The sequence below is a fragment of the Podarcis melisellensis genome, assembly GCF_964234715.1.
Source record: "Podarcis melisellensis genome assembly, chromosome: 7".
Taxonomy (NCBI): Eukaryota; Metazoa; Chordata; class Lepidosauria; order Squamata; family Lacertidae; genus Podarcis; species Podarcis melisellensis.
The window spans coordinates 14,308,024-14,322,401 of NC_138539.1; the positions used below are offsets into that span (position 1 = coordinate 14,308,024).

At 46.5% G+C, this 14,378-nt stretch overlaps 1 protein-coding gene across 1 annotated transcript; it reads left to right on the forward strand.

Annotated features, from left to right (window-relative positions):
- Window positions 1-1,884: 1,884 nt before the first annotated feature.
- Window positions 1,885-13,197, forward strand: LOC309374093 (uncharacterized protein C8orf76-like). Its single transcript, XM_081918918.1, has 6 exons — window positions 1,885-2,059; window positions 4,119-4,214; window positions 5,752-5,895; window positions 6,724-7,214; window positions 10,037-10,169; window positions 11,061-13,197. The coding sequence occupies exons 1-6, from the start codon at window positions 1,943-1,945 to the stop codon at window positions 11,232-11,234; spliced, it is 1,155 nt and encodes a 384-aa protein (XP_081775044.1). The 5' UTR covers window positions 1,885-1,942; the 3' UTR covers window positions 11,235-13,197.
- Window positions 13,198-14,378: the final 1,181 nt, after the last annotated feature.

Below are 14,378 nucleotides of genomic sequence, written 5' to 3' on the forward strand. Positions count from 1 at the left end.
TGTGTAGGGTTCACTCCTTCGCCTTTTCTTTTCCTGAAGTTATCCCTCAAGGCTGTGGAGGTTTAGTGAAATATACTCTGAGACAAGAGTGGATTTCATTCTCTTTATTCAGCTCATAGTGTTCAGGAGGAATGGAAGTTCCCCCGAACGTCTGCTTTATATACATTATTTACACAATGGGCTCCACATGATTGGCTAATTCAGGGATTCTCCAGTAGGCCAATCAGGTTGCGGATTCACTTTCACCTGGAGCTGGATTGGGTGGCTCCTGTGGACCAATCAGACTGCTGCATTCTGAATCCTATTGTTCTAGGCATAGCTGTCAACTTTCAGATTTGAAAATAAGGGATCAGCAGCATAGCTGTCAACTTTCGGATTTGAAAATAAGGGATCAGCAGCCTCACCTGTCCCGGAGACAGTCTACGGGATATCTAACAATCCAGGATAGCAGCGGGAAATGGCTCTGAAATAAGGGAATTTCCTGCAAAAAAAGGGAAGGTTGACAGCTATGGTTCTAGGACCAATCAGACTGCTGCATTCGGAATCTTATTGTTCTAGGACCAATCAGACTGCTGCATTCTGGATCCTGTTCAACTCAGTATATAACATTTAGGATCAGAATTTACCTTCTCCTAGATGGGCTACTTTCTCAGGTGGATGAGACCCATCTGCTACTCACTTCCCATGCAAATAAAATCTAAAGTGGCCAGTCCTCAGAAGATAACATCACTACCATTCAAATCTGTTGCCTTGGACATTCCTTAGCTATGGATCCCTGCTGGCATTTTCACTATCAGGAACTGCTTTTACACTTTTGACGCACATCACAGTATGGAGTCAGTACCTGTGATGTTCCTGCGACAGCTGTATGGGTGATAGGTTGGTATTGTTATTTTTTTGAAGGCCAGGCTTCTTGCTTGTGTGTCTCACTGTATAAGATAAGCTTCCTCAACCTCGGTCCTCCAGATGTTTTGAGACTACAATTCCCATCATCCCTGACCACTGGTCCTGCTAGTTAGGGACCATGGGAGTTGTAGGTATCTGAAGAAGTGTGCATGCACACGAAAGCTCATACCTAGAACTAACTTAGTTGGTCTTTAAGGTGCTACTGGAAGGAATTTTTTTATTTTGTTTTGTATACCAGTTGTACAAGTGACGATAAAGTATTTCGATTTCAATATTTCAATTAAATATATATAAGTTGTAAAACTATTTCTGTACCCTCGTGTCATAAAATGTCAGGGCAGTGCAAGAAACATCATAAAAAACCCCACAGCAGAGTGGTTTGGCACTTATGCGCTGCTTGAAGCATATTTCCTACAGTACAAGCATCTGGTCAGCGGCTGTGAACAGGATGCCGGACTAAATAGGCCATTGGTAAACAATGCTATCCTAATGCTCTTCTCCCTATATTCCAGATTAGGGTGGACCACAGTTCACAACAGCCCGGCCATATCAAGGAAAGTCGAGGCTACCCCAAGAAAGCTGAGGAGGAGATGCAAAACACCCGCCAGATGGCAGTGAGGTCTAAATTCAGAGCTGGGTTTTGCATGCAAGCCGGATTCCTCCATCCACAGACATACTTGACGTTTTAACTGCTGAAGCACCGAAAAGAGAGTGGGGTATAAAGCTAAGGAGTAAGCGCGCGAGGGCGACACAGATGCGGTGCAATCGGTGCTACGCAAGCCCCGCCCCCGTTTGCCCGCGCCGCGTTCCAAGCGCCCGCGGACGAGTAATGCCTTCCCAAGGCGACCCGGAAGCTCGCACCTTGCGTACGCCTCTATTTTCATTTGCAAGTCTATGAGTTTTCTCCGTAAGTCCGCCCCGTGACTCAGGCTTGTCTAGCCTGCGACGCAGCTCCGTCCTCTGTGATCCGGAAACGGGATACTCTCTAGGAGCGTGGGCTTCCGGCGCGCTCGCTCGCCTCTCTTCCCAAGGCGGCATGGCGCTGCCTTTCGACTTCGAGGAGTCGGTCTTCGAGGGGCGCTGCCGGGAGGGGAAGGGACGCGGCTCCGCTTCCCCTTCCCTCGGCTACAGCCCCCGGTGCTGTGAGCCCGAGGTGAGGGAGAGAGAAAAGGCTGGGGGTGGGATGGGAGGAGGCCCCATAGAATCCTGGGAAGTGTAGTTTTTAACCCCTTCCCCCCCACAGAGATACATTTCCCAGGATTCATTGGGGGAAGCTATAAATGGGCTTTAAAAGGGTGTTGGTCCAACCTCGCAGCTCCCAGGGCAGGTTCTGTCCATGCTTCTGCCTTCCCTGACCTGGTACCCCACAGATGCTTTGGACTTAAACTCCCAGCAGACTGAAGCTGGTTGGAATTGTCATCCAAAACATCTGGAGATTGCTGCCTTTGTTCTGGCAAGGCGGTTGGGGGGTGATTCCCCCCCCCCATTTGGTGTTTGTTTATTATTGCTATTATTATTATTATTATTATTATTATTATTATTATTATTATTATTATTATTGCAATTATAATTAATATTAATATGCCACCCATCTGGCTGGTTGCCCCAGCCACTCTGGACGGCTCCCAACAAAATATTAAAAACACAGGGACTTCAAAGCAATCCATTACAATTTATTGCAGCCTACCTAACAGGATGGCCCTAGCAGGGACGTGGGTGGCGCTGTGGGTTAAACCGCAGAGCCTAGGGCTTGTCGATCAGAAGGTCGGCGGTTCGAATCCCCGCAACGGGGTGAGCTCCCATTGCTCGGTCCCTGCTCCTGCCAACCTAGCAGTTTGAAAGCACGTCAAAGTGCAAGTAGATAAATAGGTACCACTCTGGTGGGAAGGTAAATGGCATTTCCATGCGCTGCTCTGGTTCACCAAAAGCGGCTTAGTCATGCTGGCCACATGACCCGGAAGCTGTACGCCGGCTCTATTGGCCAGTAAAGCGAGATGAGCGCCGCAACCCCAGAGTTGGCCACGACTGGACCTAATGGTCAGGGGTCCCTTTACCTTTAACAGCATGGCCCCTCTGGAATTTGTCACACGCACACACAAATTTGTAAACCTGCCTGTGGCTACCCAGAGCTTGATCTTTCACGCATCCTTTCAAACATATGTGTGTGGAGAGGATCCCTAATTTTTTTTGGGTGAGGGCGGGAAAAGCGAGAGAGAGAATGAGAGAGAAAAAGAAAACCTGAAATATAGGACAAAACTCTTATCAATACAAGACGTAGCATTTTACATTGAAATATGGGACAATCCTGCATTATACAGGACAGGTGGCAACCCTATCTGGAGAGGACCAGGTTGGGGAAGGCTGATGTATGAAGTAGAAGGGAACTCAGTATCATAGCATTGTAAAGGGACCCCCAAGAGTCATCTAGTCCAAAGAGTCTGTTTAAAAAACTCCAATGAAGGAGAGTCTACCACCTTCCAAGGCAGTTATTCAAACTGCTCCTAATTTTTTAAAGGGACGTGGGTGGCACTGTGGGTTAAACCACAGAGCTTAGGACTTGCCAATCCGAAGGTTGGCGGTTCGAATCCCCATGACAGGGTGAGTTCCCATTGCTCGGTCCCTGCTCCTGCCAACCTAGCAGTTCGAAGGCATGTTAAAGTGCAAGTAGATAAATAGGTACCGCTCCGGTGGGAAGGTAAACTGTGTTTCCGTGCGCTGCTCTGGTTCGCCAGAAGCGGCTTTGTCATGCTGGCCACATGACCTGGAAGCTGTACGCTGGCTCCCTCGGCCAATAAAACGAGATGAGTGCCGCAACCCCAGAGTCGGTCATGACTGGACCTAATGGTCAGGGTTCCTTTACCTTTACCTTTAATAGTTTGAAGAGCCTTGTATGCCTGTTGCAGGGTGTGTATGTGTATGAAATCAGAGTCTTGTAAAACTTTGCAGCAGGAATGGTGGAACCTGTGGCTCACCAGATTATTGCTGGCTGGAGCTGATGGGAATGAAGTCCAGCATCTGGAAGGCCACAGTCTCCCAATCCCACTTTGAAAGTAGACAGTTTATTCTTTTGGCATGAGTTTTCATAACTAAGAGCCTGCTTTGTCACTCTGATGGATGGGTGTATCCGGCATGCAAGAGTCAATTGATATTTATGGAATCGATTGGTAACCCAAGCAACACAACTGATTTTACTCCCCTTTTCCTCCCTGCAGTGGTTTTGTGAGGAAACAGACTGGGATGATGATGCCGAATGTGTCAACATTAAAAAATTCAGAGGAGATTTGGCATACAAGCAGCGAGAATTTAAGGTATTCTGGATACTATTATTTGAATTGTGTATCTTTCAGGCACATTATAAAATCTTGCACATGAGAGCATGCTTATATCGTTTGTCCTCGGGGTATTTTTTGAACGAATAAATAAAATAAATACTGACTCAAATCAGAGGGTTCCCCTCACTGTTTATCTTTGATTTTTTTTTTAATTGTACGTTTAAATTTTGCATCTTGCCCACTTTCCTTTTCATATTTTGGTGTTGTTGCAATTGGTCCCAGGAATTTGGTAAAGGGTAAGGTGATAGGGACGCGGGTGGCGCTGTGGGTAAAACCTCAGTGCCTAGGACTTGCTGATCGCAAGGTCGGCGGTTCAAATCTCCGTGGCGGGGTGAGCTCCTGTCGTTCGGTCCCAGCTCCTGCCCACATAGCAGTTCGAAAGCACCCCTAAGTGCAAGTAGATAAATAGGTACCGCTTTATAGCGGGAAGGTAAACGGTGTTTCCGTGTGTGGCGCTGGTGCTGGCTCGCCAGAGCAGCTTTGTCACACTGGCCACTTAACCCAGAAGTGTCTCTGGACAGCGCTGGCCCCAGGCCTCTTAAGTGAGATGAGCGCGCAACCCTAGAGTCGGACACGACTGGCCCGTACGGGCAGGGGTACCTTTACCTTTAAGGTGACAAGGAGGTGGCAGAATGCCAGCTGGGTGCTAGCCTGGGGTTACAGCAGCATCATGTGCACATCAATGGGACTTGCACCTACATAAGGGTGTATAGTACTGCACACTTTAAACAAGAAACCTCAGAAGCCAAATGCCACACTCCACACTTTTCTGTCTAACCCTCAAGTCTTAAAGGGTAAAGGGACCCCTGACCATTAGGTCGAGTCATGACCGACTCTGGGGTTGCGGTGCTCATCTCGCTTTATTGGCCGAGGGAGCCGGTGTACAGCTTCCGGGCCATGTGGCCAGCATGACTAAGCCACTTCTAGCAAACCAGTGCAGCGCACGGAAACACCGTTTACCTTCTCACCGGAGCGGTACCTATTTATCTACTTGCACTTTGACGTGCTTTCGAACTGCTAGGTTGGCAGGAGTAGGGCCCGAGGAACGGGAGCTCACCCCATCACGGGGATTCGAACTGCCAACCTTCTGATTGGCAAGTCCTAGGCTCTGTGGTTTAACCCACAGCGCCACCCGGGTCCCATAACCCTCAAGTCTTAATGACCATTTTAAAAATGTCTGCCCCCCCTCAAGCGATCTTACCTGGCTGGAACACTTCCTTGAACTGTGATAATGCCCCTTGTTTGCCTTGATGGAAGATGGGAAAGTGGTGTGCATCTGGCCACACCCACCAGTGCCATGTGGCCCCCAGAAGGTTACCTAGAATTGAATGTGGCTCTCAGGCTGAACGGAAAAGGTTCCCCATCCCGCTTTTCAGCATTAATATTATTTCTTACCCTAGAACTTGGGCCTTGATCTTGCTTTATGCCTAATGATTGCGCACAGATCTCAGGCCACTCAGTCTTCCTGAGTTGCACTAAGTTCAAGCTCGGTATTTGCAAAATCTCGTTTCAGAAGGCTCTGTGCGAATATTCCGGCTGCCTTGCGTTGCTGTCTCCCAGCAACGCTGCCATGCGGAGAGATGTGCAAGAGAGCCAGGCTCGTTGCTTTGCTCACCTGGGGAGACACAAGGAAGCCTTGGAGATCGCAGAAACGCTGGTTGGTAGTTTCCCCATTTCCCCCCTCTTTTTTTTGTTGTTGTTGCACATAACACCAGTCTTGAAAGACCTACATTGGCTCCCAGTATGTTTCCGAGCACAATTCAAAGTGCTGGTGCTGACCTTGAAAGCCTTAAATGGCCTCAGCCCAGTATACCTGAAGGAGCATCTCCAAACCCATCATTCTGCCCAGACACTGAGGTCCAGTGCTGAGGGCCTTCTGGCGGTTCCCTCATTGCGAGAAGCAAAGCTACAGGGAACCAGGCAGAGGGCCTTCTTGGTAGTGGTGCTGGTATCTCTACCTTGATCGATCCCACTTCGCTCTCCCCTGGCGCAGATGGGTAAACAAGCCTGAAAAGGGATAGCTTAGCATCCGTGCCCAAAGCTTGGGTTGTGGTTTATTTCTCCCTAACAAATCACAATTGGTAAACCAACTACAAACCATTGTTTGAGGCTGGTTCGCAGGTATGGTTTGTTCAGGCAAAGAAAAGCCCAAATCTTGCCTTTGCTGAGTTTGGACCTAACCCTAAGGTCTCCACTTCCTGTCTTGTTTCCATGCTTCTGCCAGGCAGCAAACGAAATCGGAGGCACTGTGAGCTAATAGCTTGCTCAGGCAATAATTTTGACTTTTCGTTATGTGCTATCATGGCCATGGTGTTAGCTCTATTGCTTATTCTTGCCCTGTTAAATTTGGATATTATTTTTAAGCAGTCTGCGTGTGTACTTCTTTATTCAAGAAAATGTGTGTCGTCCCCTACTTTCCAGATTCTAATAAAAAAAGTCAATACTGCATCCTTTTAATCCTCGAATTTCTTTTCTTTCTTGTTAGAGACTAGGAGCAACAAACACTGACCACATAACAACAGTACTAGGGCTGCAGCTTGCCATTTATCAGACTCTGGAGCGTGCCGAGGAAATAATTGGGTGCTTACAGCCACTGATTTTGTTGCACCCCTTTCACCCAGGGAACTGGAAGCTGCTTGCTGAAGCTTATGCAAAACTTTTACAGTTTCCAGCTCCGTTGTCTCTGTCGGAGGCGGATCTCTTGCACCCCGATGGCTTGACTGCAGGCAATGGTCTCAAAGCTTCGGCAGAGGAATCCAGATCCCAGTGCTGCAAAAAAGACAGCTCAACGAAGGGTTCCTCTTTGCAGTTTTCTCCCTGGACAAACAACAGCTTTGGATCTTGTGAGGAACACCAAACAGAAAAGGGGCATTTTGGTGCCTTGGGAAAGACAGGGGCATTGCATGCGACGAAGGCGGGACAAGCAGGGTCTAAAGATCTTTGGCTATATGCTTGTGCTTCTTTCATCAGAGCAAGGTAATGTGCAACACTGTCTATAAAATTATCACTGTGTGTGTACAAAATATTCCATACGGTTCTCTTTAAAAAAATAAATTATTAGACAATTTCAACATAGCAAATTATCAATCCAAATAATCAATTACATTATTTTTTCCGCGCTCCCCCCCCCACTCCGCCCCACCCAGGACTTCCCTCAGCTCCCCTTTCTGGTTTCTTTGCACATATTATTCTCTGCATGTTATAAACAAGTTATTTGTTTTTCTTGGCAGGTCTTGTCCTACAATCCCTAATAGAAATCCTTCTGGTATTTTTTTACAAAAGTCATTTTAAACATTTTTTCCAGTTCATTATGTATGATTTCCCAATTTTTTTTAACTTCTCTACATTCCCATCACATATGATAAAAAGTACCTTCTTTTTCTTTACATTTCCAACATATGTTTGACCCGGTTTTGTACATTTTTGCTATTTGTACTGATGTAGTATACCATCCGTGCATAATTTTCATGTAATTTTCTTTCAAAAAAGAACATTCTGTAAATTTCAGACCTACCTTCCACAGTTCTTCCCAGTCCTCAAATTGTATATTATGTCCTATATCTTGTGCCCATTTGATCATGACTGATTTGACCTCCTCGTCTTTTGTTTCCCATTCTAGCGGAATACATACAGTTCTCCTCTTGACATATATTTATTAATAATATTTATATCCCACCTTCCCAACAGAACATTGCTCAGGGTGGCTCACAATAAAAGGAAAACACGTCAGACTAGAAACTGAAACTTATTAAAATACACACCATAGAAACAAGCTACACTTGAAACCAAGGGGGGCACTGCAATCAGCTGAAAGGTTTCTAAAGGTCACCTACTTTAAAAAAAATATGTTGGTGTTGAGTGAAGCCATCTCTTGACTTCTTCTGCGACAGACACAAGGTTTACGTGATTAGTGGGGGGGAAAGCAAAGCCTCACCTGGCTCAAAATCATGTAGTATTAGCAAGAGCACCTTATGGTACTGGGATACTTATGACCCTGGCTGATAAATTTTGGTCCAGGTTTCTACATTGTTCACAGGAAAAATAATCCGTATTGCTATCTTAGGGGTGAAAGAGACATGACCCGGGAAATCTATGATTAGACCTCCCCCCCCCTTTTCCCAATTAAAACTGCTCTGTTTTGGTTGGTGAAGTGTTGGGAAATAGCTCCTTGCTCTGAAGTTAGTACAGTGGTATCTCAGGTTAAGTACTTAATTCGTTCCGGAGGTCCATACTTAACCTGAAACTGTTCTTAACCTGAAGCACTACTTTAGCTAATGGGGCCTCCTTGCTGCCGCTGCAACGCCGGAGCACGATTTCTGTTCTCATCCTGAAGCAAAGTTCTTAACCTGAAGCACTATTTATGGATTAGCAGAGTCTGTAACCTGAAGCGTATGTAACCTGAGGTACCACTGTATTTTCCTTGCTGGGAAAAAGCATACAGATACTTGTACAGGAGGCAATTTAGACCAGGAGAATGGCATGGAGGGCAAGTGTTTAAAAACAAACAGACTCCAACGCTCCCCTGAGTCTCCCATGTCTGTTGTAAAGTCGCCCAAGAAATGTCAGAATCTGGTCATGGTTGTTCCGTGTCTAGCTAATGGCACCACTCATGTTGTTAGTTGTACTGCTTTCCCTGGAGTTTTCACACTGCAGCAGTGTTGCAGATAAGTTATTGGTCCACAACAATTTTTGCTAGCCTGCCATCTGTTCTCATGTATCTGTGCTCATTTATAGCTTGTAAACAGCTTCAAACCACAGTTTCAGATACAGTGGTACCTCGGGTTACAGACGCTTCAGGTTACAGAGTCAGCTAACCCAGAAATAGTACCCCGGGTTAAGAACTTTGCTTCAGGATGAGAACAGAAATCGCACGGCAGCGGGAGGCCCCATTAGCTAAAGTGGTACCTCAGGGTAAGAACGGACCTCCAGAATGAATTAAGTTCTTAACCCAAGGTACAACTGTACTAGATTGGTGGTCCTCTTGAACCAAAGTTTCTTTTTTAAAAAATAATGATAATTTTATTAGTTTTCAATTACAATCCAGTAATAGCCCCATTGTAACAATACCAATTTATAATACCAGTTATTAATACCAATCATTCAAATACTGAATTATATAGATAAATCTAGCCCCCCGCGTGCTAGATTTGCTGGTTTGATGATTTTATTTTTGTGTTCCAAAATCTCATTAATTTCCATTACTTTCCAGTCATAATAATAATCCCTTAAAGAACAACTTCAATATTAATAACTTCTATTTGTGCTGACACATTAAATGATTTATAAAGCTACAAGTGAGGAACTCAAACTATATCCTTGTTCTTCCTGTGTGTGGCAATTATTCTGTCCGTGGTGTTTCTTCCTGTCCTAGAAAGATGTTTTGTCTTTCTTTCCTCTGGCTGTCGCTGTTATCCGTCATGCCTTGGGCGCAGCTGAGACCCCACTGTTGTTCCAGAAATTTCTCCATCTCTCCGTCCCATGCTTCGTTGTTTTGCAACTTTAACAACAGCTGCAAAAGTCACACTGTCCCAATAAATAACCTGTTTTCACCAAGGTTTCTTTTACGGTTTTGATATTGTGTTAAACTTTGTTTGGGTTTGAACCTTTTCTTTAACACTCTTTTCAACTTGGACATTTGTAAAGAAATAGCTCAGCTGCAAAACACTCACACTTCCCATATTGGGAACTCATCCTGTGAAATCTTTAAATTCAACAACGTTGTCATGTATTCATTTTGGCTGTCAAAACTCTTACGACTCCGCTGTGTACACTCAGCTTTAGTTTTCCTTTTCCTCCAGGCTCTTGCTGCAGCTCATGCAATCGAATCAGTCTTCCTTTGCCTTAGAGCGTAACTTGAAGGCTCAGCAGGAAATTGAAGACAAAATCGCATCCTTTGGCGTGAAAGGCGACGTCTTGTTTTTGATGACTGAGGTGAGTGGAAGTTCTTTGCCAGGTTAGGGAACTTGTGGCCCTCCAGCTATGGCTAGACGGCAGCTTCTATAACCCCTGCCATGGTAGCTGGAACGGATAGGAGTTCAAGATCTAACAAGATCTGGAGGGCCACAGGTTCCCCACCCCTGCCAGAAAATGCCAGAAGCCATGCTGAATATATAGAATAATAATAATAATAATAATAATAATAATAATAATAATAATAATAATAATAATAAATTTATTATTTATACCATGCCCGTCTGGCTGGGTTTTCCCAGCCACTCTGGGCGGCTCCCAACTGAATATTAAAAACAATACAGCATCAGACATTAAAAACTTCCTTAAAGAGGGCTGCCTTCAGATGTCTTCTAAAAGTCTGGTACTTGTTGTTCTCTTTAACATCTACTGGGAGGGCGTTCCACAGGGCAGGTGCCACTACCGAGAAGGCCCTCTGCCTGGTTCCCTGTAACCTCACTTCTCAAAGCAAGGGAACTGCCAGAAGGCCTTCGGCGCTGGACCTCAGTGTCCGGGCTGGATGATGGAGGTAAAGACGCTCCTTCAGGTATACAGGACTGAGGCCATTTAGGGCTTTAGAGGTCAGCACCAAAACTTTGAAATGTGCTCGGAAACGTACTGGGAGCCACTGAAGATATTTCAAGACCGGGGAACCCTATTCAGCCTGAGGACCACATGTCCTTCTGAATACCAGTTGCTGGAAACCACAGGAGGGGAGGGCGCTCTTGTGTTCAGGTCCTGCTTGCAGGTTTCCGGCGGACACCTAGTTGTCCACTGTGAGGACAAGATGCTGGACTAGATGGACCATTGGCCTGATCTAGCAGGTTCTTCTTACATGCTAGTGTACCCTGCCTTTTTTCCCCTTCCCTGCAGGTCATGGGAGAGGACCTTGTCCCAGAAAAGCTGAAGGAGGATGCTCAGGGAGAGGTGAAATGCTTAGGTGCTTCAACCTTGGCATCCATGATGACTGTGACTGCCATGGAATTTGAAAGGAAGTGGTTTCAGAAGCTCAGAGTCCAGTTGCCGCACTTGGACTGTCACACATAGCGCAGTGTGCCTGCACAGAGACTCTTGGATTCATTTCCCCCCCTGGTTATCAAGATGATTTGTATGTAAGTGCCTAGAGGATTGTGAATTCCACTCCTGAAGCTGATTCCATCTGTCTGAGCCTGGGATGGTTGCCCTCTTCAATGTTACATGAGAGTGGCTTGGCTGGCATGGGGAAGGTTATGAACTTGTTTTTGGCAAGGCGATTGATGAATGGCATGTCAGGAGTTCAGCCTACACTCGAGTAGGACTCTGGCAGAAACACATTCCCGACTGGCATGTTCTCTCCCTCCTGGTCGATCGTTCGGGAGCTTCATAAGCTTTCTTCAGCCCGAACATCACAGCGACCAATGCCAACCGACACGGCACACTTAGGGATCCGCAGAGTTTGCACAGCTTTGCGCGACGGACCTCAGCAACTCAGCATTTTGGCTAATCTACTTTATTTACATATAAACACACACGGAGCACTGCAACATGGCTCCCTCTCTCTCTCTAGCATCAGACAGCAAAGAGAAAAAGAACAAAGGAGAATAGTCCCACTTCATGGAACACAGTAACACAAACATCAGGTCTCCGTCACTTCCCACTCTGTGGAGTCAAGACATATAACGTCATGTGATAGACAACAATCCCATGACTGCAATCATGGAGCAGGAATTCTAACAGCAAGCTATTTTCCATGCTCCTGGTTCATGACCCATTCACTTTTGTGTCTCCCAGTGCATGGATCTGCTCTGTGGAACGATAGCAGAGCAGCACGGGCCTCAAAGAAGGTTTGACAAACCTCCCTGCCCATTTGCAAAAGGGATGTCCATGTGAGAAAGTAACCCGGGGGATCTTGAACAGGGGCCTGTCTCCCATTTGTCTGTTACATGTGCTACAGTCCTCTTCTTAGAGGTTTGGTTCTCTGTAAGTATAACTTGTTGTGAGCAGCTTCATGTCATTCCCCAGATCAGAGCAGGCTAATGACAACATCTACCGTATTGGCGGGACGCAGGTGGCGCTGTGGGTAAAACCTCAGTGCCTAGGACTTGCCGATCGTATGGTCGGCGGTTCGAATCCCCGCGGCGGGGTGAGCTCCCGTCTTCGGTCCCAGCTCCTGCCCACCTAGCAGTTTGACAGCACCCCTAAGTGCAAGTAGATAAATAGGTACCGCTTTATAGCGGGAAGGTAAACGGCGTTTCCGTGTGCGGCTCTGGCTCGCCAGAGCAGCTTTGTCATGCTGGCCACGTGACCCGGAAGTGTCTCCGGACAGCGCTGGCCCCCGGCCTCTTAAGTGAGATGGGCGCACAACCCTAGAGTCGGACACGACTGGCCCGTATGGGCAGGGGTACCTTACCGTATTGGCCTGAATATAAGCCTCACTTTCCCCCTCAAAAATAATGGAAAATTAAAGTGCGGCTTATATTCGCAACCTTACGGTAAGCAGCCAAGAGTGCATCAAAGTGGCGCCCTCCTCATGCATGGTCCCCTGTCCTCTCCCCCAAGGCTGGGAAGGGAGAGAGCGAGAAAAGTGAGTGGCTTATATTCTGTTAATTTTTCTCTCCCCAATTTTAAAGGTGCGGCTTATATTCAGGTACAGCTTATATTCGGGCCAATACGGCATTATGCTTCCCATCTCAGAATAATCCACATTCCGGGTAGTTAATAGTTCAGTCCTTGGTATTTTCCAGCTAAACAGTCAGGTAACAGGTGACGGGGAGATCCAGTTACCTTGACATTCTACCTAGCAGCTTTTCATATATTAGGCATCAGGCAAAAACGTTCCTCTTTAACCAGGCCTTTGGCTGATTGACATCAAATGTACTTTTAAATGTGTTGTGGAAGAGGGGATTATTGGGTTGTTTTTGTTTTTATTATGTATTTTGTGTTTTTATATTGTGATTTTATGTTGTAACCCACTGAGATCCACAGGTAAAGGGGTGGTATACAAATTTAATAAATAATACTAATAAAATAATTGGGGCGGCTCACTTTTTTTTCAGGGTAGGTGTGGGGTCACCTGCCAATGTAGGTGTAGCTGAAGTGTAAAAACAGGCAGGCTTGAGGTCTGCGGCTCAAAAGGCTGCCGTCCAAAATGTTTCCCTATCAGCTAGTGGAAACTGTTTTTAATGATTTTATATTATTATTACATAAAGGCAGAGGGAAGTGTGGAGCAGCTGGGGCTTATCAACCTGGAAAAGGAGCCCATTTAGGAGAAAGAAAACTCTGATCCTAAACCTCTGCTCCCTTTGTGGGATATCTTTGGGAGAAGAAACGGCGAAGGATTAAACCCTACACAAATCCGGAATGGAGTCTCTTAAGACCAGGGGGCAGCAAGGTTTATCTTCCCTGGACCGGATCGGTCCTGCAGAGATCCTTCCATGGGCCGGATTGTGTGTGCTCCCACGGTTTCTGGCGTCTGTGCATGCGCAGACGTGATTTCTGGCATCTGCGTCTACGGAGACGTGATTTCCGGTGCCACGGAAGCAAGTCCCGGCACTGCGCCGGTTTAGCACAGCGTGCGAGCGGGTGGCTCAGTTTGGGGGCGGCTCGTGGACCAGTCAAACAACCTCCCATGGGCCTTAAGTTGCTGACCCCTGCTTAAGATGGTTGGATGGCACCGTGTATGCCATCCAACTCCTGCAGCCAAGCTGGTGCCAGACATCTTTGGACCACATCAGCAAGAAGGAGAGGGGGGTCTTGTCGTTTGGGCAGCCCAGGACCTCCATACACATACATGCCCAGGCTTGCGCCATAGGAGGTCACTTCAGGGCTGCTAATGCAGCGGTTTGACTTCACCCCCGGAGGTGCACTCCATTGTCTCTCAAGACAGGCAGGTGCCGACAACATATATAGGGTGGAATTCAATGCACCGCTATGCCGAATGTTCCATCTGAGCAAAAATTTCCAGCTTGCTGGGCGGAAATGTTTCCTGCAAGGTTTTTTAATTTTGCATATGTTGAAACATGAAGTACAAATGAAGAGCAGATATACATGAAAGCAATATACATGAGGAAGATGCCGTGCATACGTAGCCCCAGCGACCTAAAAGGATATGGCACCAGGGATTGCAGGTTTGAGAGTGGGTAAAACAGATCCTGCGAGTGGGTGTTTTGCCTAAATTAGCATCACTCATACAACAAGGTTCTCTCTCCTTCC

Coding starts and splice junctions, on each gene's coding strand:
- LOC309374093 (XM_081918918.1), top strand. CDS start 1,943: ATGGCGCTGCCTTTCGACTTCGAGGAGTCGGTCTTCGAGGGGCGCTGC. Junction 7,215..10,036: donor GCTTCTTTCATCAGAGCAAG/GTAATGTGCAAC, acceptor CTTTTCCTCCAG/GCTCTTGCTGCAGCTCATGC. Junction 10,170..11,060: donor TCTTGTTTTTGATGACTGAG/GTGAGTGGAAGT, acceptor CCTTCCCTGCAG/GTCATGGGAGAGGACCTTGT.